Source organism: Serinus canaria, chromosome 8 (assembly GCF_022539315.1).
Source record: "Serinus canaria isolate serCan28SL12 chromosome 8, serCan2020, whole genome shotgun sequence".
Classification (NCBI taxonomy): Eukaryota; Metazoa; Chordata; class Aves; order Passeriformes; family Fringillidae; genus Serinus; species Serinus canaria.
Genome location: NC_066322.1, coordinates 26,768,644 through 26,794,798, shown reverse-complemented (window position 1 = coordinate 26,794,798; position 26,155 = coordinate 26,768,644). Strand labels below are relative to the sequence as shown.

At 43.2% G+C, this 26,155-nt stretch overlaps 1 protein-coding gene and 1 long non-coding RNA gene across 8 annotated transcripts in view; one reads left to right on the top strand and one right to left on the bottom strand.

Annotated features, from left to right (window-relative positions):
- RASAL2 (RAS protein activator like 2) overlaps positions 1–26,155 on the bottom strand; it is a 189,418-nt gene that overhangs the window by 51,922 nt on the left and 111,341 nt on the right. For 6 of the 7 annotated variants that reach the window (XM_050977175.1, XM_050977174.1, XM_018911987.3 and 3 more), the window contains exon 3: positions 22,163–22,286. In XM_050977175.1, the coding sequence (XP_050833132.1) occupies positions 22,163–22,286 (124 nt within the window). Of the gene's footprint in view, positions 1–11,941; positions 12,062–22,162; positions 22,287–26,155 lie in introns of those variants that run through there. The other variant, XM_050977176.1, reaches the window with a different exon arrangement.
- On the top strand, positions 10,912–13,370 carry LOC127059840 (uncharacterized). Its single transcript, XR_007778037.1, has 2 exons — positions 10,912–11,148; positions 13,149–13,370. It is a non-coding gene; the product is annotated as an uncharacterized LOC127059840 (long non-coding RNA).

Genomic DNA, 26,155 nt, shown 5'->3' with positions numbered 1-26,155 from the left:
ATCCTGCAAAGCTCACTCGCTGTAGAACTCCAGCATCAAACAACTGCTAGATACAAACTATGATCAAAAACTCTCCCAGTCCATTAGCAGGGGTTTGAAAAGAAGTCACTGTGCTTTGCTAGGGATTGAGTCAATCAGATAAGTCTTGGAAGATGATCCAGGTAACTAGAAAATATTTTTAATTTACAGACAGGCAATTCTGTTGGTGTTAGACACTTGCATTATGCTGGCATATAAAAAATTGTAATTGAATTATTGTCCAGTATGGAAGGTGCATAGAAAGCAACATCAATGACACAAAAAGTCACTTAAAAGATTCTTAAGTCATTGATTCCTAAACGACTTTACAGTATGAAAGACAAGACCTAACATGTGAAGAAGAGGAATACTAGAGGAGGCTGGAAGAAAGGAGAGAATAATTTGGAGGTTTCAAGTATAAACTCCCACAATTTATTTTCCCTGAAAGTTTAGAGGAAACTGCACATGGCATTGAGTGAGTACAGCATCAGCTGTTCTTCCACTGATGCATTCACTTTGAAGCAGAAGAACAAATCCTGCAGCTCTTCAAACCAAGTCAGAAATGAAGCAGATGCACATCCCTGAACTGCTCCACACATCCTCTGCCTGGCTGTACAAAACTGGGGATTGTTGCTCCTTTTTGACCTCCCCATGCAGCAGCCTCTAAAACCTCCCTTAATGGCTGACTCCACACAAGGCCAAACAAATTGCCTGGACAGCAGTGCCAACACAAAAGCAGAGACAAGGAGCTGCTGGTCATGACCTGGAGATGCTGATGTCCTCATTAGTTCCTAATGATCTTGGACTGCCCCTGCTAATTCAAATTACCTTGAGTTTGCTGCAGAGATTGCACACAGACAATTAACACTGATCAGCTGACACATGGTAACTTCTTCCTGCAGCCTAATTTGTTTAGAGGCTTATGACATAAACACACATTAGTATGATATCAATATTTATTGTCCTCGTTATTAAACAACAGCCTTGAGCCACAGCTTTCCAAACCAATCTTTTTAGTGTCTGTAAAAGGGCTGTGGATAGAGACATGCTCTAAAAAGCAATCCTTTGGGACAGCCTCACTGGCTCTAGAACACACCAAAGCTCAACAGCTCCTGCCTGATCCTCTCCATGGCCCAGAAAGCTGCTCCCAGCCTCAGCACTTCTTGCTCTGTGGCAGGATTTTGTCCCTGAGCAGAAGGAATTATTGTTATGGACACAAGAAGAGACACAATGTACTGCAGACATCCAAGGGGTGCCAGTGAGCCCTAAACCTGGTCCCAGAGTTAAGACACCACTTGGGAATTTTTATTCTAAATACATTCGCACATTTCTCTTAAGAAGAAAAACTTTGAGCAGTCTCCCCTGATTTATCTTGCTACCATCACAGAGTTCAGAAGTCAGGCAAGCTGACAAACGAGAGGAAGTTGACTGAGCCCAGTGATCAGCTTGTCAAAAGGCACAGAGAAGAAAACCAGAGCAGTAAATAACATTGTTTAGCACAGTTTAGTTCATTGGCTGCAGGGCACTTGCCCATTTTCAAGGTAACCCTTGCCCAGTGTGTTTGTAACTATTTCAAACAGGCTGTAACCCAGTTTAATTAAAACTGCACACCAGTTTTAAAAGATTTTAAAAAGAAATAAGGTCAGGTAACCGAAGAAATTAAGCACCAAAGTCGTAAAGGTTTCCCAGTAAAGTGTTAAAACCCCAAAAATGCAGTTTGTACCCTACCGTACCAAGGAACGAGAGAAGGCTTTTCTCATCTTCTGTGCTGCTATCCAGCCATTCAGCCACATGCCCAGGAGAAAGCAGACTTATTCTCCAGCCAGAAAACTTTTCCATACAGAACACAGAAAGTGAACGAAGCAGGGTGGGAAGGATGGGGAGGAGCTGATGGTCTTGGGATTCCAGTACTCCAGTTCCTGTCTACACTGGCAAACATGGGAGTGTGATCCTGCCCTGTTCTCTCAACCCTACCTCTGACACGGCAGGCATGGGTGGGAGCAGGAACTGGGATTTGGACTTGTCCCTTTGTGTCAGGTTTCAGTCCAAGCAGGAACAGAGAGAAGGCAAAAAAGGGAAGCAGGGGACACTGAGGTCTCAAATTCCAGAAGAGGTAGCAGGTTATGGTAGAATCAACTTAAGTAAAAAGTAGAAACACATCAGTGCTGAAGAAGCTCAAATAAGTCAGCACAATAGCTCATCAGCTAAGTGCAATGTAGCCCTACCACTCCTGACAGTGTTGGCTTTGTTTGAAGGCTCAGGTATTGTGCTTTATGCTAGGAAAAAAAAACCCAGCAAGCTCAGAGGCAATTTAAATCCCCTCCCCACTACTAACGAGCCTGCATTCCCCTGTTTACAAGCCCCTTCCTGCTCCAGCTATTATCCCAGCATCCCAGCCCTCCTTGCAATGCATTCGTTCATGCAATGGCAGGTTGATCAATCCGTGAATAGGAAGGTCCCACCCCTCCCTCTCCCCTCCTCCTGCATGGCGGCGGCATTGATCGGCAAGAATGGAATCTGCTGCTGGCTGCCAGCAGCGGCACAGACAGGGAACTGCTCCTCTTCCTCAGCTCCGAGCAGTAGGACAGGGGGAATTCCTCCTCTTCCTCAGCACCGGGCACAACCACAGCCCTGCTGGATTCAGCTCCACTGCCACAGACAGAGGTAAGGACACAGCAGCAATCCTGGGGGCTCAAAGAAGCCATCAGCACTGATGGGTGGTTATTTATCTAAAAAAACTAAAAACCAAGCCATCAGCTCTGATGAGTGGTTATTTATTTAAAAAAAATTATAACCAAGTCATCAGCACTGATGGGTGGTTATTTATCTAAAAAGAATAAAAACAAGCTCCATGGGAAATAACTCTGCCCTGCCTGGCCAGCGAGCTTGCTGTGCAGTGAAGCCTCGTTGCTGTGACTTTATGAAGGGTCACATTTAATTGTGCAGGATTTACAGTGTGAGGTTTATTCTACACAAAAGAGCGTTTTGCAGGTTTGCACATGCAGGAGCAGTGACGAATCCTGGTAAGTGAGGGACTCCTGGGCCCCACAAATCAAAATTGCCTTTGTCCTCAGGGGATGGGGCTGATGCTCTGATCAAACTGCACTCTTTAAAGAGACAGCTGCTTTTTGCTCACCAGCTTCTGAACCTGTCTTTATTTTAAATAATTTATACACTTGCCAGTCCCTATTACAAAGATATTTGCTGACCATTAACTAAAACCCAAGCTACACCAAAAAGCCATTAGATCAGCAAGGCAAAAAATTAGATACCAACCAACAAATGAATAGGGAAAAAAAAAAAAAGCTATCAATTCCCAGCAGGGAGGAAAATTTCAATTACTAAGACAAACTGTAGCAAGTATGGTTTGTGCAGGACAGATATTTTCATAAAACACCTGCCAAGCAGGGCAGATGCTCTACAGAACTCCCAGTTAATGAGGGAACATGGGACAGGCAGTTCAGGAGCCAGGTACCCCAGCAGCATGCCAGACTGAGCAGAGCTGTCCTCCTGTTCCCACTGAACAAGTGCATCTGTATCCCATGTCTGGGATGGAAACCCAGAAACATTCCCTACACCATATAAAATCCTGTGACAGATTTCCCACCTGTGCAAAAAGAGCTGATTTTTTTTTTTTTTAATGGACTGTTCCAACAGATTTCCCTCTGTGTGTGGGAGGATCACATTTTGTCCAACTTACACAAGTAGAACCTTTTCTTTAAGACTGTGAAAACTGATGATGCAAATCTACTTGCAATAAGAATGGAATTAAAGAACTTTTAGAGAAAGGTTGAAATAGTTATTTTGGTTTATCTGGTTGGTCAATATGAAATGAAAATTTCAACTCCTTTCTTTTAGTTCCCTAATCAAATACTGTACTCACAATCACCTGGGTGTCTTTCCATTAAAAACTTGCAATATGAACTACCATCTCTTTAAATAAAAGGTTCTAGAGAAAACAGAGTTATGAGTATTGATTTCCCATGAACACTTACCAATTTTGTATCCTTTCTAGGAGTTCAAATCACATACAGATCCTGTTTTCCTCCCTGGCTGCCTCATCTTGTGTAATAATTTAGCTTTATTAATCCTTTCCAATATTGCATATCAAATACAAAACTGGCTTATTGGAATATTTTAAAATATGGGAAGATAAAAAAAACTTTGTTAAAAATGGAGCTAGAACTGCCAAAGACTTCAGCCAGGAGGATGGAACTAGGAACTGAAAGGACAGTGAAGTTTTTGGTAAGCAGATTTCTCCTGGGAATTAACATTCCTGGGGAAACCCACAGAGGGGAAAACCTGCATAAATGCATCTCTATTATTTATCTCCATTTTGTGTGGTTTAACAGGTCACACTAACATGCAGTGCAATACAACAGTCACCTGCCTGCAAGGGACTGTCAGGAGGTGGAGACAGACATCAGAACAAAAGCAAGAATTAAAAAGTCCTTGTAAGAAAGTAAGTAATGAACACAGTTCCCTTAGAAGTCCTAGGAATTTGAAGTGATAGAAAAGATGTAAAAGAGACACCAGAATCATCTAACCTGACTTGAAACACCTTCAGAACACCCCCCAGTGATTTCATCTGTTCCCTGAATTCTCTCTGAACAAAGACCTGGCTTCCAGAAAAAGGGACCCCCAGTTGTCACCACCCTGACAAAGACACAGAGAGCCTGTCTGATCCCCTGTAAAGCTGTTCCAATAGTTAACTCCACTCTGCTTAGCAAATTGCACCTTAGTTCCAAGACTGAATTTATCAACCTCATCTCCCAACCACTGGGCTCTGGCTGAGGTTTGTATGCTTTGACAGACCACTATCAAACACTGCTATCAGAAATGTCCTCTCTGATTACACCTTTGAATACTTAGTTTCAAACAATCCCTTCAAACATATCTTCAGACTCCTCTGGAGCATTGATTTTGATTTTAAAACCTTTGCTGTGCAAGAAAGCCAGAGACAGAACTCCACAGCTGCAGGAGGGATGTAGTGCTGGTCACAGCAGAAGTTTTACTGGGAATAGGTTCTTAAATTTGTCTTAAAGGATGTCTTGTGCTCTGAAGCTTTCCAAAAGCCATAAAAAAAGTCTTGTCCAAAATTTCCAGGACAGACAGATTGTAAGATAAAATACAAATCAGCATGAGAAGACTATTCAAAACATGACTAACTTATTTTCATGCTGTGGGACCTACCTACACTGGGAGTTTGTTGAACCAATGCAAATCCAGATCCAAATGGCTCTAGTGACCAGAGCAGAAGTATGGAAAATATTAAAATATAGAGAGGTGGGATGGGTCAGCAAAGTAGTAATTAAAAAAAAAAAAAACCAACTAATTAAAAGGCAGAGACAAGAAGCAGTTAATATCTGTCTTGAGAGACTGCTTTCCAAAATTAGCACCAGTAGCTGTACAGAACAGCAGGTGAGGACATGAGAAAACCTGTTCAAAGTGTTTGGGTTTATCTCCCTCACCCCTGAGTTCTAAAAGCAGATGAATTCTCAAGCCTGGAAATTTAACCAAGCCCTTCTGCTTTGGAGCAGCTTACAAAAACCAATCATTTAAAACTTGCATACATCCCTCCCTGGTAATTCCTGCATTACAGCCACAGACTGAACTCTGCAGTTGTCACAAATGTCACTCTCCTGAAGTTATGAGTCTGAAACCTATGAATCTAAGCAGCTTTGCCATCCTGTGAATTTAAAAATTAGCTTTCTTCAGTGAAACTACCCAGAAGCATGAGTCTCAGAGTTTTCTACAGGAATTTTTAGTAAATGAGAATTCATAATATATGCAAATAATGATGCCTTGTGATGCAGATGCTTTGTAAGCACATAGTCAGTGTGGTATTATAAATCATAATGTATTAATGTTCCCTGCATGAGGCATTTTCAAGGGGAGGAAAAATGGGTCTTACATGCACTAGGGACAGGTGCTGACAGACTGACTGATGGATATTGCTTTAGGCAGGAGATGATGTCCTCACAGCAATCTATGTTAGATATTGTACACCCAAGTCATCCTTAATAAAATGTCTTACAGATCATTTAGGAGGGAATAAGAAACAATGAGTGTTTGTTTCTCCAACCCCTGGAACAATGTCATGTGTCAGGCAAAACTACTCGCCTTCATCCCTGCCCATCAGGAAATAACAGGAGTTATCTGAGCACTTTGCCCCAGAAAAATGCAAAGCAGTACTAACTTTCCAATGCTATTTTCAATGCCACAGCATGGAACAAGCAGCTGGCTTGAAAATAAGTTTCCCAGACACCTAAAAATGTCAATTCTATATGCACAAGGCTCTGTTTCCTTCATTAAATCATTTTAAGTGCCTATCTATAATGAAAGTAATTTTGCTTTGAGGAGCAGCATTACAATATAACAGCCTCCTAACCAAGCTGTGATCTAGTTCAAGAGGATCCCAGGGGACAAGGCTGAGTAACTCAGTCTGCATTAGGAAATCATGATGGGAGTACTCACAGCTATTTTGGAACATGGGTAACTATTCTGGCTTAAGCTACCTAAGCCAAAGCAGTGTGCAGTGCTGTGACAGGATCCTGTGAGCAAGCTACCAGCAGAATAACTCTGTTGCAGTGTAAATCAATAGCAGATTTATGTCAGACATGAGAAGATGTGGACAGCCCCATTGGAGCATGGCAAAGTACACAGAAAGCCCTTTTTAATCAGAAAAACAAAATATATAAATGGATGGACACTCAAGTCTCTCTTCAAGCAAGTTCATTTATTGTGGAAAGTGAAACCCTGCTGATGAAGTGCCAGCCCACATATACACATTACAGCCTAGTGTTTTATCCTTTCAGATTGCTTAATGAAGTGATTTTAGCACAGTCACTGATCTCTACACTTACTCTCAACAGCTCTTACCCAGCTGCAGATGACAACCTCTGCACACTGATGTAATATTGTCACTTAGCTGGGTAATTGTTCTCCTCCCTTCCAGGGTGAGCACCACCAGCCTTCCCAGCCCAGCTGAGATCAGAGACCTTAACCAGTGGTTACTCAGGAGGGGGGCAGAAAAAAGAATTTCCTAAATAACAATTTCTGGATCACAGAGGAATCCAGGGGCAGTGAAAGCTGAGCCTGCTGACAGCCTGGAAAGATAAACAGGGACAGAAAGGCTCAAGATGAAGGTGAAAAAAATAACAAACCTTGAACTTCTGTAGTATATAATCATAAAGGTAATTCAGTTTGGCAGAACTGTGGGATTTTCAGAACTTCACTGATGAACAGCCATGGGGTATTTTTTCCCACTTCCACACCAACTTAATTACATTTTTGTACTCAATCCAACTTCCTTGGTATCCTCAGAATAGCCAAGGGATTCAGCTAAGTTACACTTCTAGCAGGATGGCAAGTTCCTAAGTACCTATTAATGACCACTCCAAAAATATTAAGCTAATTTAATTCCCAATTAGGGCCAAGATGTTATTTACAGAGCCATCTACTCTGGAGTGCCTTTCCAGACTGTGAACCATATGCCTCATGTCAACAGAAATCTTGTATTGAAGTATGAATACACCCAGCCATATATCTGAGGAGCAGAATGTAAAGGGTGTTTCATTTCTTGAAGATGACATTTTTCCCAGGAGTTTTTCTTGCTCACCTTGCAGGCCACATAGTTTGCACAATTCATGTCTTCACAAGTGCTGTATTTGGTGAAAATAATTGATTAAGGCAGTTTTCTTGGCATGCTTCCACCATTCATGTTGATCTGTACTATTATTTCCTGACCTACTGTTTTTCCTTGGGCACAGAGGCTCAACCAGAGCTGGGAAACACCCAGGAATGATTTTTTGTATTTAGACTCATTTGGATGACATCTCTAACAAGCAAATAAATGAAAGAACAAGTTAGTGAGGGTTGGGGTTTGGGTGGTGTTTGGTTTGGGGTCTTTTATCCTTCTATGACTCCACAGAATAACAGAACTAGAATTTTGAGAAAAACAGTTCACATGACAAAGAACTAAATAGGAGAGAGAAATAATTACCTTATCATTCAGTCTGCACCATTCTGGTTCCATCAGAATGCCTGACACCCACACAGATGCATCCTAGTGCTGTGGGATGCCACTCACCATGACCAATGTGATGATCAACTGACCATGACACTTAAGCTTCTGGCCAGATCACACAGGAACTGCCCAATCAACTGAAGCATTATTTACCCTCTTCCTCCACTGTTTGGCTCCAGGTAACAGCCTTACCTAGCACTCCCACAACGAGTCCAACTTGTTGCTTTCAGGACAACCTAAATACCAGCGATTCCTGCAGAGCAGGGTTGAGGGTGCCATGCCAGCAGGGAGCTTTACTCCACCCTCAGGTCACTGCTTGCTCCCTTTATGCATCAAGAAACCACAGTTTTGCCAACACCATCAGGTGGGAGCTGAACTCTCCATGACTGGCACAGACTAAAAAAAAAAAAAGTTACCTGCATTTTTAACACCACATAAGGAGACAGAAAACCACCACCAAAAAGCTCTCAGTGTGCAGTGGCCCCAAAGCACGTGGCTGGCACTTACCAGGTAAAAAAAGGAACTTACCAGGTAGGCAGCAGTAAAGCAGGAGCATTCCAGAGAAGGAGTGGCTGTGACCAGCAACATGATTCCCTACCCCTGCCCATGAATCATGGTCTCCCTCCCTTCTCACCACTCAGTTCCACCTGTGATTATAGGAAGACCATGGTAATCTCTGCATGGGCACCAAAACGCAGCAACTGCCAAAGCCCAAGGCCCTGCCAAACACTGGAGACTGGTGCAAGAAAGGCAGCATATGGAGGGGATTTTTAATCTGTTCCCAAATTAGAGACCAGATTTGGTGCTGAAGCAAGGAAGCACAGCAAGGGAAGAGACTGCACAGTTGAAGGAATTTTTACAAGGACATTCCAAGTCCTCCATCTTGTGGACATGACCTTAATTTCTGACTGATGCAATATCTTAGAGCTTCCTCCTGGACACTCTGTATGGAGAAAATACAGCTGACATTTTGGAGTGACCTTGGGACATACTGGGCCAGGGCTTTAAGGACATGAATGCTGTGAAAGCTGGCATTAGAATTATGCTTTCTTTTGTGTAGTTGGCATTTTTCTGTAGCCATTACCCCTGGAACCAAACAGATGTGGAGACAACTACAACATCTATTCCAGAGAAAGGACCTGTCTGAAACAATTTCAGTGAGACTGAGCTTGAAAATCTGACTGAAGCCTACTCCAGAATGGATCAAAACAGTTAAGAAAATGGATTAAGAAATTGAAAAAACTAGTTTCAATCCTCTCTTTTATAGCCAGACATTGATTTTTCAATGCTTGTGGGTTAGTGCCAATTTTGAAGGCTGCCCAGAGACTCGACTCTAAGAAAACATTTTGGCAAAGCTGTTTTATTTCTCTAGCAGGTGTTCACATCACAACATTGCCCTCCTAAAGTCCCTGCTCAGCACACTGCAGGTGTAGGAGAAGAAAAATGCAGTATCACGTGTTACCACAGCAGACCCACAGCCCAAGGATCAGCACTGTTCTGCTAGGCAAGAATGCTTCAGGAACAATTTCTTCACTGAAACAGGGGTCCAGCACTGGAACAGGCTGCTCAGGGAAGTGGTGGAGTCACCTGGAAGTGTTAAAAAATGTGTGCATGTGACCTTTAGGGACATTGTTTAGTGGTGGCCTCAGAGGTGCCAGGGTAACGGTTGGAGCTGATGATCTTGGAGATCATTTCCGACCTTAATGATTCTGTGGTTCCATACAGAGTCACCACAGCCATTCTTAGCTGCCACCACCTGCTCAGAGAAGCAGCCATTCCTCTGTAACCCAATTTTTGCAGTCATGTGTACCACAACAGTTTCACCACCATTTCCATTAAATCCATTTCCCATTAAATACACACTCCTAGCCTGTAGACAGTTTCACATGTGGAGGTGATAGTGCTGAAACCATAGGCTCTGCCTGTAGTTGCATCATTTGCTTGCTGACTTCCTGTGCAGATTTCCCTCTCCCTTACCAGAAGCAGTCACCTATAGCTAAAGAAAATTAAATGGAAGGGGATCATTAGGTCTCCCTTCTGCCACTGGCCCAGTTTCAAATCCCACCATTATTAGCCCTTCTAAAAACCATTTGTGCTGTCTGATGTCAATTAGCCAAGAAATCTAGATAAAAAGAAGCTCTCCCTTTGTGAAGACTTAAAACTTGGACAAGGTACATACCTCTAGAGGCTGGAGAATGAATCTGTCTCTTGATGCCAACAAGCCATTTACAAATGCCATCCACACCCTGTAATTTGCTGCATCCTCAAATTCTTTGACTTCCAATATTACACATTACACTGACTCCCAGATACCAGAAAATGGCAAGGTTAAGGCTCAGTGTAGCAGAATGTCCCTTCCTCCTGCTCATGCACAAATGAAGCTGATTTGTTCCCATGAGCTTTAAAGAGCCATGACAGATCTTTCTGACACAAGTCACCTCAAGTATTCATTGCAATTACACTTTTTTTTTTTCCTCCCTGGAGATTTTAAAGAGAGAAAGAGTACCCACAGAGTATCAGATAAAGCTGGGCAACAACATGAAGAATTTGCAGGAATGTAAGTTGCTGCTCACATCTGCCTTCCACAGCTCCCCCGTATTGTACTCTTAATTCTCTACCCTATTAACATGTTAATTGTATGAAAGAGCCCCAAAAAGAGACAGAAAATTCTAAAGGCAACCTTGTGCTAACTACCCCAAAAATAATCTAAATTAAATTTGGAAGGACTAGGCATTGTGGTGCCTTGAACTTTTCTGAGCAGTTTGCCAAAAGTTTGCTTGTTTTTCAAAGAAACCCGTCTTTGTCCGAAAAAAAGAGTTGAGGCAGAAGGTTTTCATTTTCTGATCATGTAATTCACAAGCAGCTGCAGAACAAGCCCATTGGTTCAGGCTAACAAAAACAGTCTCTCCACGTTAGTAAATTAGTATTCACCCTGTCTATGGAGGAGGAGGAAAATGATTAAGGAGGAGGTTGTAATCAGCACCTATTAAAGGAGGTTTCCAAGGTAGAAACCGTTTGACTCAGGAGATTCCATTCCTCGGTTCCTTAGACAACATTCATTGGTTTTGTACCTACTGGAAACTGTTCAACCATATCAAAAGGTAGGAAACTTAAATGCTTTCTAGCTTGCTATCACTTAATACATTTTAGGACAAAAACTGCTGGCAAGTGGCATTGCTAAGGCAGTGTCCTTTATATTGAAAGGAAACCAAATCTTCTTGGTTTTTTATGTGCAACCTGTAGGATTCCCTGAACTGCTTTAATTTACCATCACTTTCTGGGGGACAGGAAGCAAGGTTGGCAACATCCTTCCTATGCTGGAAACATCACATACTGCCAGCCACAAGTAAACACTGACAAATGTTCCCACAGGGTGCCCTTGAATGATGATTTCTGGCCCTACCTAGAAATCCAGTGTCATTTAAAAATGTACTAACTTATGTAAGGTAAGGGCTTAGGTAAGGCCTTTCCTAAGTGAGGCACTTTCCTAAGTGAGAAGGAGAAAAATAAACCTCATGATTTTAGTGGCAATAAAACAGATTGTAAGCTGTTTACAAAAACCTGTTCTTCATCTTTGCACCTACACATTGTTCTAATACTAACACTTAATTTCGGTACCAGTGAGCAGAAAAGTACCAACGTAAACATCTCTTTAAAGGAATGCATCTCTTTAAAGACCTTTGCATCAAGCTGAAACAAGGACTAAAAGGAAACGGGATAAATGAACAGAAAATGCACAGACATGCAACAAGGACAAAACCCCGGCAAGTTTGTAGTCGCTTTGAGCCAAGTCATTTGAAACCTCCAGCAGAACACCTCTGAGCCTGCCAGCCAAGCCCTCCCCGCTGGGATCGCGGCAGGAATTGCGGCCGTGTCCGGAGGGATCTGTCTCACCTGAGCACTGCATTCTGTGGGGATCCTACCAGCTCCACCATGGTCCCGCCAGGATGCCGAGCAGCGCCAGCGCAGCCTCCGCGCTCTGCTCTCCGCGGCCGGGCACGAACGCAGCGCAGCCGGAGCCGGAGCCGGAGCGGTCCAGCCCAGCCCAGGCTCCCTACGGAGCTGCCCGGCTCGGGCTGGAGCAGAGCCGCCCCCCGAGAGCCTCCTGCCCTGCCAGCACCACGGATGCTCCCCAAAAACGGCGGCACGACCCGGCCGGCAGGGGCACACGATCCATTCCTGCCGTGCCGAGGGAGCCGGGAGGCAGCGCAGGAACGCGGGGTGGGGTGGAAGGGGTGTGGGCAGCGGGAGACCTGGGAAAAGCCGCCCGATGCTGAGAAAACTCAGGGATTTCAAGCAGCTGGCTTCGAGGCTAAAATCAGCGACAGGGAAACTTTAGAGGGTGATATCACTGCAGACGCTGCCCAGAGTGCAAGAAGCCGGTTTACATGAAAACATCTCATGAGCTGGACCAGGAAATCTATCTGAATCTGCTTGAAAAACTGCACTTCCTTTGAAGATGTTTTCCCACTTCAAATGCTTCTACAGCTTAGGAAATACACAGCACCAAAAAAGCCCCAAGAGTCACTTAATCAAACAATAAACTTCCCTCCCCCCTCTTTGTTTTCTGCACTGCCTTTTATTTTTGTCTATAAGTTCAAAGATCTGTGGCTTTGGGAGTGAAATGGTGAAGTCTGATCCCAATTGCCTTTTCCTGAGCTCTGTCCTTTTCTTTTTATTATTTTAGAAGTTGCACGAGCTGAACTTCCAGGCATAGCATTTTTATTTATTTATAGCTCTTTAAGGCACAGAAGCCAAACCCTACACAGTTTGGTTGCTGCTGCCACCACGTTGTGACACTCCGACAAAGAGAGTGTCATGTTTAAAAGCCCGTTTTTAAAGCCTGCCCTCCAGCAGGTCCCACCTGCCAGCCAGGGCCACCAGAGCACACACACACAAGAAGAATGTGAAGTTGCTCAGCCTGTTGCTAAACAAGCTAAAATTGCTCACCAAGAACTGAGGGGCTGCTTTTTGTTGTTGTCAAGAGCAAGTGTTCTGTTTATTTTTAACTTTCTTCTTTTTTTTTCCTAATTTTCTCTAATTTTGCCGTTTCTGATTCACTCTTTTTTTTTTTTTTTTCCACTACCTTTTTTTTTTGCAGGGTTACTTAAAACAGCTCCTCACATTGTCTCAGGTAACAACTTCCCACACCCTCAGCATCTCCCTTGGAAGAAACAGCTTTGGTCACCCAGCCTCCTGCCAAGGCTCAGGTGGAAAATCTGTGAAAAAAAGCAAGCCTAACCCTTGGGAAAGAAAAAAAAAATACTGAATGTGTGTTTAAACAATACTGACAGCAAAATAAATAATAAAAAATTGTTACTGCTCTGCTGCCCTCTAAAACCATTCACTAAATTACACCCAGGGATCCTGCACCAAGAGTAGCACTGGAGCAGAAGAGGAGTTCCAAAAAAAAAAAGGCATTCTCTCCCAAAATTCTATCACTAACAGCAGAGTAACATAATATACATCATAAATAATGACTTCTTGCTTTTTAAAATTATTATTTTTATCATCATAATCAATATTACCATTTTATTACCATTGCTCTGACAATTATTATCACCATTATCACTTTTTTCATTATTATTATATTTATTTTAAATTTTTAATTTTGTTTATTTATTTATTTATTTATCATTTGGATTTGTTCCCATGTTTTGCCTTTTTTTTTTCCATCATTCAGGAATCCTCTGTTTTAAAAGAGGTTCTAACAGAAGGGTTAAAACTTCAGATTCTTCTCTGAAATACAGCCATAATCTGCCTATTTCTCCCAAAGAAGCTGTTTTTAGTGATGCAGGAAGGTTCCATCCTGGTAGCTATTTTTGTCAATCCTACAACTTGCTGTATGGACCTCAAAAAAAGATTTCTGAAATGCTGAAGAATCTAACTCAAGCAAAGGCATCTGCTGAATACTTAGGTAGAAAGAGTGAATGGGGCAATTCATAAACAAATAAATTAGGGGTGGGAAAGACAGATTATTGTGAGTACTTGGAATTATTCTGGAAATCTACCCAGATTCAGAAATTCAAAATGCAATTTGTAAAGTCTAGGGATAAAAGTTGTTTCCAACAGGCTGTGACATTGAATAAAAATTACCAGAAACCCCTGATAATATTACATTACTTCTGTTCAAATAATAGGACTTTTATGCTACTGCTTTAGCTTGTCCATGGCACAGAACAGTGGGAAAAGACCAATGGTGAGGAGGAACAAGTGAGATGACCGGAGTTTCCAATGGTCAGATCCTCACCTAAACTGCATCCAGCTCACTGAAAGGTCAAGGAAATATTTGCAGTTTCAACTGAGACAAAAAAACAAAGCAGAAATGTCCTTCACTAGGTGATGCACGAGATCAAGCAGCCTCAAAAATGAAGAATTATTAGTTTGTAACCAAAAGCACTTGACTGGACACCAACTGTATCTTAATGGGCACTAATCACTGCTAAAATCTACAGTCCTCTCCAGCTCCAAGGCTGCTTTTGGGACTCCAGGATCAGCTTGCAGCACAGAGGTGCCTGCTGGAAGAGTTCCTGATGAACTCCAGTGGAGTTCAATAGCCCAATTTCCTCTTGGAGGAGTTCAATTTTCCTCTGTGGCTTTATTATTCCTCCTTTAAGTAAATTATCTCTCTTTGCTGAGCTGCTCAAATGCTTTTTTGTCCATTTTGCAGATAAAAATCACAGTTCTAATCCTTTCCTCCCCTTGTGCCTTGAGAGAGGGATCACTGGCAAAGGGTGGCAGGTTAATAAAATCCCCAGTACACGCCTGGGCAGTGGCTCCACTCCTACTGTGAGAGCACTGGCTCCATCAAAGCCAACACAGAGAGCAGCTCTGTATGACACCCAAGCTCCTCCAACTCCAGGCTGCTGCTGGGGGTAATTTGTAACATCTCCCAGGTGACACTCAAAGCCAGCCCATCACCACAACAAGGATGTGAGCACGACTTCTCTGCATGCAGCCAAATCCATTCCCCTGGCAAGTGACAGCAGCAGCACCAAGGAGGGTGGGAGAGCAGGGGGACAGGAATGTCACAGCCCTGCACAGCACCAAGGAGGGTGGGAGAGCAGGGAGACAGGAATGTCATACCCCTGCACAGCCTTGTACACTGAATTTCAAACTAGATGCACCTAATCCAATCTCATCAACACTTGCACTTTTGAGCATCAATTTATACTAAAGCAACAAAGTGATCAACAGCTAATTCTGTAAACTAATACCCAGCTCTGAACCAGATCAGTATGTTTAAGTTTAGCTCAATAGCTCAAACTAACTCTAGACAAGACAAGGAATTCAGGCAGTAGGAAGGAAGGCTAATTTTCTATTAAGTGTTAAGCTAGTTATTACTGATGGAAAAAAGGTAAGTATACATGGCTGGGAGAAGTGTAATTACTTTTTGCCACAAGATAAACAACTAGAAAAGAGAAGCTACAAAATTGATCAATCCACAGTGAGTTCATATATGATTTAAGGTAGATTTCTCTAAAGAATGTCAAAAATATTTTTTATTGCTGTTCCTGAGAAAAGAAAGGAAAATCACAGGGTCCTTCATAACAAACCAAGGTTTGGTTAGAACACAGGGAACAAATCTGCCCCAGATGGCCCAAGAGCCACCAGTTCTTAGAAATTACTACCTTGCACAACATGCTCTCCTTACACAGTGTTCTTTATACTCTCAACATAAAATTTAAAAATCACTAAAGTGATTTTTTTTGTGTGTGCTTTGGAAGCAGTGGGCAGAGATGTAATACACATTTCCAAGGGAAAAAAATTAAATGCCCTAATGGATTATGTGTCAATATTAGAAAGCTGAGATTATGTGTTCTTACCCTTTATCTCTGCCCTAAAAAGGTTTAAGATCTAAACAGATAAAATTTGCTTCATGATGAAACTCAGCTTTCAGCACAGATGATCTATGTGCAGGGGAATAAAGTTTCAGCAGCATTCAGAACAAACCAAAATCCTTTGGCTTCGCTTGTGTTATAGAAGAAGAAAGATAGCAGCTTGGCAATTTTCTGTATACAAATAGCTCCAATTGCCCAGGGGAATGTCACTGAGATCCAGGCATCCTGTTTGTTACATCCAGCCTCCCTGGAGTCAGCTTTAATTTCAAGCAGAGTTGCCTAAACTCTCCAGCCTTCCAAGGCAGGCAAATTGCACTGTACATTGTCCAAATTTCTGATCACTTCAGGGCTTTTCCCAAAGTTTCCTAACCTCTTTTGTGGATGCAAAAGATAGCAGGGCACTTATCACACAGTAGGATGTTTCCCTCTGTAGCCTGTAAAGATGTCCAAGATGTCCTGGATTTCACAGGAGGTTTTTTAAAAGGCAACTCATGGTTTGTATGCATTTGCATTTGGGGATAGACCATGATGAGTAAACAATACCATCTAAAGACTTGAAAGTTTTAGAATTTCAATTGATCTTGGCCTAATTACTCCCTACTCTTCATACCCAAGTCACAGCACTAAGAGATCATGACCCAAGGCAGCAGACAGTGAAGCAGGCAAAGCTTGTGGTTGTCAGCAAAGCCTTGTTTGTGTAATTACAGAGCCAAAGGCTTCAGATCCCAGTTTGCTAAAGGCTCCCACACATGGGTTCTGGCAACTCTGGGCTGAAGGGAAGCAGAGAATGGAAGCAGAAAATGCATGGGAGCACCTGCAGCCTGTGGAAACACAGCCTGGTGTCACATCCCAGGGTGCAGAACCCGGCTCTGTGTCCCACCTCAGTCCAGCATCACCTTGCCACTGCTGGAGGCACTGCAACTGAGCTTTGTGGTACAAAGCACAGGTCAAAAAGATAAAGAAGATCCCTAACCACTCACTGAGGTTTGCAAAATTACATGATAAAGGGAACTGGCAGCAAGGCATCTGATTCTCCTGGCTCTGCAGAGAGGAGGATGGGAGTCTCTCGCAGGTACACACAAACAGGCTCGTGCAAGCCCAGCTTGGGCAAACCCAGAGAGCTGCAAACATGTCAGGTCAGCACATCTGAATCCATCTTCCTGCCAGAGACACTGCCAAACACACCCCTCAGTCTGAGGGCTAAACCCAAGCCCTGGTTTGTATCCCTGCCATGCATAACAGTTGGCAGTAGATGGGTATTTTGCAGATGGCAGCAGGGTGAAAAAGCAGACAGGGCTACTGGGAAAATGACTGCACCAAGACACATCATAAATCCCTACAGATGAGCACAGGGAGTTGGCAAGTGCATTTTTTCATCCCTACTTTCTAACAGATATTCTTTGTAGGCCAAGCTGAGTGGTGGAGGGTGAAGGACAGTTCTCTTGTTGGCACACAGTTTTCTTAGAAGTTACAGGGCTTCCATCATATCAAACTCCTGCATATCTCCTAAATAAATCTTTACTGAACATAAAGCCCTTACTGAGTGTAAAAACTGGTGCACTGCAGATTCTTCCCTTGAGCAGGTCGCAAACAATCCTTTTTGTTCCAAAACAAACTGTCTCACTCTCCCCACCTCTAAAACTAGTAACCCTTTCCAGGTATTTATCTTAGCTGTTACTGCACAAGGATCTTAATAATGTGGTGAGAACAGAGTAAATCCATTTTTTCTTTCATCACAAATATTCATTCCAGCTGGAATATACAGAGAGCAAAGCTCAGCTTTGATAGTTTTAGTTGTAAACAACTTTGTCTCAGAAAAAGAAGTTATTAAAATCACCCCAGGAATCTTTTTGGCTCCTGTCTACTCTCTCCTGCCAGGTTTTTACCTGAAGGAAGAGCATGGGCTGGGTATTAGAGCACTCCTCTCCAGGCAGGAGGGCTCAGCAGAGACTTGCAGGAGCTGTTCTAAGAGGCACACAGCATGCAGCAGTGAAACCAGATGCTGCTTAACTCATCTTCTGATGCTCCCTCCAATTCCAAAACCTCTGGATTTTCAGAAGAGCACAGAGGCAGGATTTCTGCCCAGCTAACTGCTCACCTGGTAGCAATGCAATTTAGGCCTGGCATCAAAACAGATCTGGGCTTTATTCTCAATGCTAGTGACTCAGGGTGAGGACAAAACTAAAATTTGCAAGGGGCATCTTCACCTCTGACTGCCTTTCAGCATCCTTTTTTCATGAGATGCATATTCAGACTGAGAAAAAGCAGGGTTCACTTGTTTCAACAAGTGAAACAGTCTTTTTTTTTCTTCTTGGATGATTTCACCGCCAAATATAAAAAGACTTATTTGCATCACTATAAGCCTTTCCAAGCATCAGAGAATCTCAAAAACTCTCACTGATGATGCTCTTTCCTAACACTTGAAAATTTAAGCAAACAACAGCAACAAAACCAGACCCCAAAGCCTTTCCTCACTTTCAATTCCTCCTGATATTTTCACACATGCAGGCAAAAGAAAAAATCTCTTATTAATGCCACAAAGCTGCCAGAATCCAAACTTTTGCTGTGTAGTCTCCTTAACAGCTCTCATTTAGAGTGAGCAGGTGGCAAGAAGGAAGCAGAGCAAGAGAGAAGACAATTATTTTGGGAAAGGAAGTGGTAACTGCTACTAGCCTGTCAAACAGCATGAATGGTGGAACTCTGAATCATGCTTTTACTGCATGAATGGGCTAATTCCAACACACTGCTATAAACAACCATCCTCTAAAAGGATGTAATCTCCCTAACAGGAAAAAATACACCTGTTACAAAAAGAGCAGGATCTGAGAGAGAAATCAGGCAAAACAGAGATGGGCCAGCTTGAGTTCCTCTTCCTGTGACATTTAGGTGCTGGTTTTAGGGCCTGCATCACACTTTGTAACAGAACTACCCCATTGCAAATAACACTTGAAAGAAGGTTAGAGCTCAAGCTGGAGTTACAAAGAAATTACAGCTCCATTTTTAGCTTTCTTGAATGGAGGCTCCTCTGAGTAAGGGCTGCCAAGATGAAATCCTAGCAAGCAAATGACATATTTAGAGTGTGCCTGTTCACTCACAGAGGTATTACTACAATGACAGGGATCATGCACCAAGGAAATTTCAGGGCATGTATTTAACGGATGGCTTGCTGACACAACTTAGTGTACAGTAGATCTTCCAGACAGAAATTAAAAATCTCAGCATTAGCAACAACCTCTCCACTGCCTGCAAGCAGGGGGCAAGCTGCTAAGCTAGCAGCAGATGCTGAGTGCCTCTGGAGTTAGAGTTTTTAAATGATCTTATTAGTTTTCAGTGTTTAAACAAGTAACTTTCTATCTTGTGCTTTTTCTCCTGTGCTGCCCCTCCAGCCCTCATTTGAGGGTGACCACAGTGGTTTCTGCCTGCTCAGAAGGGATGGCTCAGCTGCTCCTCTGGCAGCTGCTGAAGCATCACAAATTACAGCTTGCTGTACAGAACTATGTGGAAATTGGTGTCTATCTTGGTACAAGGGACTGTAACCACAGTGGTGCAGCAGCTGCCTCTCAAACAGCTGAGCCAACCCTGCAGCAAGGGGGGAAAATGAAAGAGACTGAGAGAATGACTTCAGCAGCCCTTGGGTGAAGCACACTTGACTTAGCGCTGAACTCTGGGGAGTTACACATCTCTTGCTCCCCTTTCTCAGATGCAACGTGGGTAGCTTGTCTCCCACACACTTCCTAGGAATGTGCTACACTGATGTGTGCATAATTCTGTAAAGAATGCCACAGAAATCTGCAGAATGGGTGCTACAGCTGATGATGCAAAGCCCTTGAATAACACACACTGCTCCACTTGCTCCATTAACAAAAAGATTCTCATACAAGTTATAACTTTATTGCTACCAATGAAAAAGAACCCCATCACCTTATCCCTTCTTTTGGTTTTCAATAAATAAATCAATAATTAGTAAATCACAAGAGAGCAAATGCCTTCGTCTCTGCACTAGAGCCAGTCCTAAGGAGCTCTTCTGCAGGGAGTAATTTCAGATTTCACTGTCAGATGCATGGCCTGCAGTTACCATGTTATCCCCATGCTTCCCTGGGACAAGCTTGATATTCTTATCAGCTCTGCATAGCAATTTCTCTACCAGATACTGTAGCTGCCTCTGCTGTGCCTTTCAGCTTTTGGTGTCCATTCCAAAGCTATTTTAGTGCAGTTGTTATCTGTACTGCTTGTGATATGTCCTGGCTGCCACCATCTGCTTCTTTCTCTGTACAAAGATGTGCAATGGTTCCCTTCACTAATGTGTCCTCTGGCTCAGCATCTTGACATAAAGCTATTCCCACTGCTTGCTATCAACCCACTTTTTTCATTAGCAGGAATTCTGTAATCATGACAAGAGACATTTTTAACCTGGATGTGAGAACAGGGGAACTACCTAGGGCACTGCCATCTGAGATTATGTATGACCTTCCCCCCACTCTCATCCATACTCACAGAAAGGGCATTGCTCAATTTTCCCCTTCCCATTGCATGCCCAGTTCCTTTACCCACACACTCTGTGACATCTGTATTCACTACAGCTATAGCTCTCACATGCACCTTGTACTTTTAATATATTCTTGTCAGGCATATATCAAATAACACCCTACAAGATGCCACTTACATCTAAACCTGAAGCAAGACACACAGCAAGGCAGATACCAAATAGCAGAGTCATCCATTCTCTGTAGCCTTCAAGGAAAATTAAGAATGTTACAAGGTTTCATATAAAAACATAACACTGGGATTTCCAGCTACTGAGATGCTCAGAGAAGTCTAGAAAATCCCCTCATTTTTGTACAGGGTATAGAAGAAGAAGGTATTTAAATCTTAGATTTTTAAAGGTCTTTCAGCTTATGAAGCTATAGATAATATTCAGAGCCTAGTGCAGACTGGCTGCAATACAATTCTTTATTCCCCTCACTAGCCATATACCTGGAGTAAGTATTTTTGCCTACAACACTATGTAAAGATGATTAATACCAGGTTTAGTTCCAAACAAGAAGGAACATTTATTCATATGGCAAAACAAAGTGATCATTTAGAGGTGCATTTGAAACTCTACAAACAAATCCAATCAGGGCTCTTTTCACGTCACTCATCTCAAAGTATTTTGCAGTTTTTCCTCCTAAATCCCCACCTTTGCCCTGTTTATTTTCAGACTTGGTAATCTAAGAAATAAAAAAAAAAAGAACCTTATCTTCCTGAGTTAAACAGTGCTATTGACAAGTACAAATAAATAAGAAATATAGTTCAATGTGTTAATTAACTCTCTACAAGGGTGGGATTTTCCTTACTTGTGTGCAATATACTCACAAAATAAAATACTTAGTAAAAAAAATAACCAGCTGAGGCTGTGAAATGAAAAATACCTTATCTGCTGTTTACCTTGGATAGCACCTATCAAGGCTGCTTCACTATTTACAGATCCATGTTTATTCCTCATAGCTCACTCTCCCCAGGAATGACATTTTTCACAGCTGAACCAGGAAGAACTGCTCCTAAGTCTTACCAGCCTGTGCAAAAGAAAGCTTCTTGCATAGGCTGGGAAGAGAAAGAAGAGCTCATTTCAAGTGTGGGGTTGCTGCCTCTTCCTTCTTTTCTGGGAAGAGCTGGAATGGTGCTCTTTGGGCAGCCACAGGTGGGGTGGAAAACAGGGGGAACTGGGCCAAACCTGGACTTGGGGAACCGCTGCAACTTTATAATTTTTAAAACCTATCTTTTTTTTTGCTTTGCTTCAATTTCAACATGTACAATTACAGCAACCAGCAGGCAGATGGCTGCTTCTTTTAGGAACAGCATCCTGAACAGGCATGAGGTAAGCTAGAGAAAAACCTGTTACTGGGTGCTTGTTTTGAAAATATGAAGCCAAGGAAATTCCAGAGGTGAGGTAAAACATAACCAGCTACCAGTTCTAAACCAGCAGGAACCACTTAGAGCCATCCACAAGAGCTGCATTCCCACTGACCCGCATCCAACAGCTCTCACCTCTAAATCCCAGGGCTGCATAGTGAGTTTAAAAACACAGCATCCCATGACCACCTCCCTGATACCTGGATCAATCCTGGTGCTTGGCAGTCGCTTTGCTGGAGGCATTTCCCCACAACGCCCGGGCTGCGCCACATCCCGCGGTGGTACCCACCTAGTCAGGCTGCTCTGGCAGGGCGCTGCCCTCGGAGAGCACGAAGCTCCCCCGATACATTTATTTATTTATTTATTTATTTATTTTTCTTACCTAGTTGGGCGGCCCCCTCTGCCGGGTACTCGGGGAACTGGCCCTCGGAGGGCACGCTGACCGTGCGGCGCAGGCAGCGCCCGCGGGAGGCATCCTGCGGCTCCTGGATCCCTTCCGTAGGCACCTGCGGAAAAACCACGCCACAGCTGTTAGCTCGGCACCAGGCCACCCTGTTAATATGCCATCTTGATAAGGAGGGGACTGTCACTGCCATATTTTTTGAAAAATCCTCTTTGCCCAGGATTTCTTCTCCTGGGAAGCTGAGAAGCCTCAGAGAAGAATAAAAACAATAATTATCTGATTGCTTCTCCTGGGTTTTGCTGCTTTGGAATGTGGTCTGGAGATTGTTCATCCAACAGGTCGTTGTTTGATTGGTTTCATGGGAATTGTTTTAACTTAATGGCCAATCACAGCCAGCTGTGTCAGGAGTCTGGAAGCAGTCACAAGTTTTCTTGTTATCGTTGTTTTATAAGCTTGTGTTTGTATCCCTTCTTTAGTATAGTTTTAGTATAGTATTCTTTCATATATAAGTACTTAAAATAATAAATTAGCCTTGTAAGAACATGGAGTCAAATTCTCAATTCCTCCTTCATCTTGGGAACCCTGAAAATACCCCAGGGGACTTAATTTTCTCCTCATCTGCTAATAGCTCTCAGGCACAGTGTGGCTTTTGTGGCCTTAACACAAAATTCCAGAAGCTCCCTGGGAAAGCATGGCAGCAGTGAAGAGCACGCTCAGCCCAGCGATGGCCATGAGCAGGTGCCAGCATCCTCTGACCCCCTGACTACCAAAGCACTGCTGCCTTTCCAAACTGCTTCCCCAGTGCCAGACCATGGCTGCTTCCATGCTGGCAAAGTCAGGCAGAGGCTGCTGCTCAGATGGCTCCAGGCAAAACTTGGAGAAAGCAAACCTTGTGACAGCTACCTGGTGCACACAGGCACTGCACAGGCACTCCCAGGCTGCAGAGAGCCTCACCCCGAGCAGCACGCTCATGGCTACAGCCCTGCAGGTCCTGCCATGCTCAGGTGGTATTTGAGCTCAGTGTTGGTGAACCACTGGTTCACCAATTGGTGAATTTGTGCTTCACCACCATTGCTGAATTTGTGGTTGCTCCCAACCCAGAGAGACCTGCAGACCTGCACCGCTTGGTGCTGGCTACCACACCTCTGTCGGTGGCCACCACACCTTCTGTTGGCGGCCACCACAGCTTTTGGTGCTTGTTACCATGTCTGGAACCTGTGCCTGGGCAGGGCTCCCCTGAACCTTCCACAGCTGGAAGGAACCTCAGGGATGAGGGAGATTCAGCACCCAGGGGCTGAAGGGAGGCACAAAACATCTCAGTGAACTTTTGATGAGGGCTTTGGTTCCAGCAGTACAACTGCAGTACAGGTAGCATGGCAGTTTCTTTTCATGTGGCTACAAGCCACACAGCTGGCACCTAAAGAAATGGAAGCCCCTGTCCTATTTCCTGTGCTGCTTCTCCTTTCATATCTTCCATCAACTCTGAAAAATGAGTATTAACAGCAAACAAAAAGCTATCATTGATTTGCTCTGAAGGTTGTAAAAGATCTCAGAGATACTGCATTTTTTTAGAAACAGGCTGCACACTACAATGGCTCTCAAAACTAGTTCTGGCATTTCCTGATTTCTAAGCACTTAACATTCTCTTAAGGTCATTTTAAATGCTATTTATTACTATCCTGATTTATTTGTCTCCTTCAAACAGTGCCCATTTTTCAAAACAAGTTTCCCAAACCCCTGGTGTTTATTCGATCAGACTATTGTCTTCTCTGGTGATTTTCACAGCTGTATGAGCTCTTGTGCAAAAGCACACTGAGTAAGTTAAACAGACTAATTTTGTTAGTTTATGCCACATTTGTTCAATCAAATTCACATATTAAATTTTTGGTTCTCATCTGGAGGCTCCGTTTAGTCTTATTCCCTTTTAAACACACTCCTAATCCTCTGCCTCTCCTGTTTTTCCTGATTTCCTTCAGAGACTCTTTTAGTGGGATGCTGTGAGCCATATTTCCAGATCAGCTATTACCAGTCACATCCCACACCTGCTTCAGCACTCCTTAAACCCCTGCCACACTCCTGGCACAGTGAACTCACTGCACCACACCCACCTGCTTGCTCTAGACCAATCCAGCTACTGCAGCACAGATTTCCCCACCAAAGTAACTCAAAAAGATCCCCTTAAGTCTGACTTGAAAATGCTTTGTTATTTACAGTAAAACTTCTCCAAAACCTTAGTCTCAATTTATACTGACAAAAAGAACTGATTCCAAGACTGCAGGACCAGTATTCATTGCTTAGCATGAGACCAGCCTGCTCTAAAAAAAAAAAAATACAGATTTGTGAACATGTAAAATGAGCTTGGACAGCAGCTCCGCATTCCTTGGGACTGGACACATTTTAAACAGTTCTATAAAGTGCTCTGTGGTCAGACAATGGATTCATGGATGGGCAGGCACCAAAACACAAGGAAGTGCACAACTAAATACCATGTGAAGAGCAAGGCAGACATCGGCAACCTTCCCAACACTCCTGTAGCATCCCCAACCCAGCAGGCAGTTCAGCAAAGGATTGAAGGGAATGGCACAGTCTTGCAGAGTCAGGACTCTGATGGTGATTCAATCTTTCAGCTATTTTTTTTCTTTTTCCCCCATCCAGCTTTATCCTCTTCTTTCCCTGCTGAGACTTCACCAAGCTGGGAATTCTCTGACCCTGAGCTGACATGCTGAAGCTGCTGGTTCAGGACTGGGGTCTGAGCAGTGTTAACTCTGTGATAAAAAGGTACACGGGGCAGTCCAGATGCTGATCATTTTAGCAATCTTAACAATTTTCATCACAGGTCACGTTTTCATGGCAAATTTCACAATTTAATGAGGATGGGTTCAGAGCTCAGACTCTAAATCCTTGAACAGCTCACCTGCCACTGAACATACTTTTTAAGTATAAAAAGTCTGTATTGGGGATATCCAGCAGTTTGATGATGAGGTAATTTCAGAAGAAACAGGAGTAAGAGCTTTCCAAGCATTTAAGGCCTCTTAAAGGCAAACTAAGACAGTCTTAAAAAAAGCCAATGAAAAAAAGGTCTTCATTGCAGATAAGATTTTTCCAGATTGGAAAGAGTGGTTCAAGAAAAACTTGAGAACTTGCTGACTCTTCTGATCTAACAGTCAGGAAGTTTGGAATCATGTCAAAACCAGTTAAATAATGCATTTTAACTTTTACCTTCCTTTAGAAAGTTAGAAGCTAGCTAAAATTTTGATATGGAAATCCACTTTAAAAATATTGACAGCATACATTTCTCTGGGCTTTTGGTAATTAAACAACTAAATTTGCTTGGGAATTAAGGCAAATCTTATCTTATGGCTGGGTTCAGCTTTGACAAACTCTTATTTACAGGTGAAACATGTTTACTGTAAGACCCCCAACATGACAAATCCTTTGAGGAGGGCAGTGAGGTCTGGGAACAGCTTCCCCTAGGGCCCCATGCAGCAGTGTTTGCTCCCTTGGGATCACCACTGTCACACCCCTACTGGTGTCAGTCACAGGAGATGGAAGAGTAGGAAAATACCTGCCAGGTGTGCTGCTGGCCTCTGTCACCAGCACCAGTGAGCAGCAGATCTTGTCACAGTGCATGCAGGTCTTTGCTATCTTTTGCCCTTGATTAAAACCACCTCTAAATCCGAGAAGAAAGATGAGGTTTGGGTGCAGGGAGGAGAAAAAGAAGAGTCTAACACAGTGAAAAGTGTTGCTCATCTTCATTTCCAAGTGAACACAAGACTAAAACATTCTGCAGGACTGCAGCCAAGTTGCTGACAAAGCCCAGCTGAAAAGCAGCCCAGAGCCAGGTGCAGCCATTTGTCACATGCCTCCAAGTGGAAGTGCTGTGCACAGGGTTGGGTGTCTGGAACCACTCTTCATCAACACTCATTCCCTTTCCCTGTTTCAAATGGCTCTGATTTTACAGACATGTCTGCT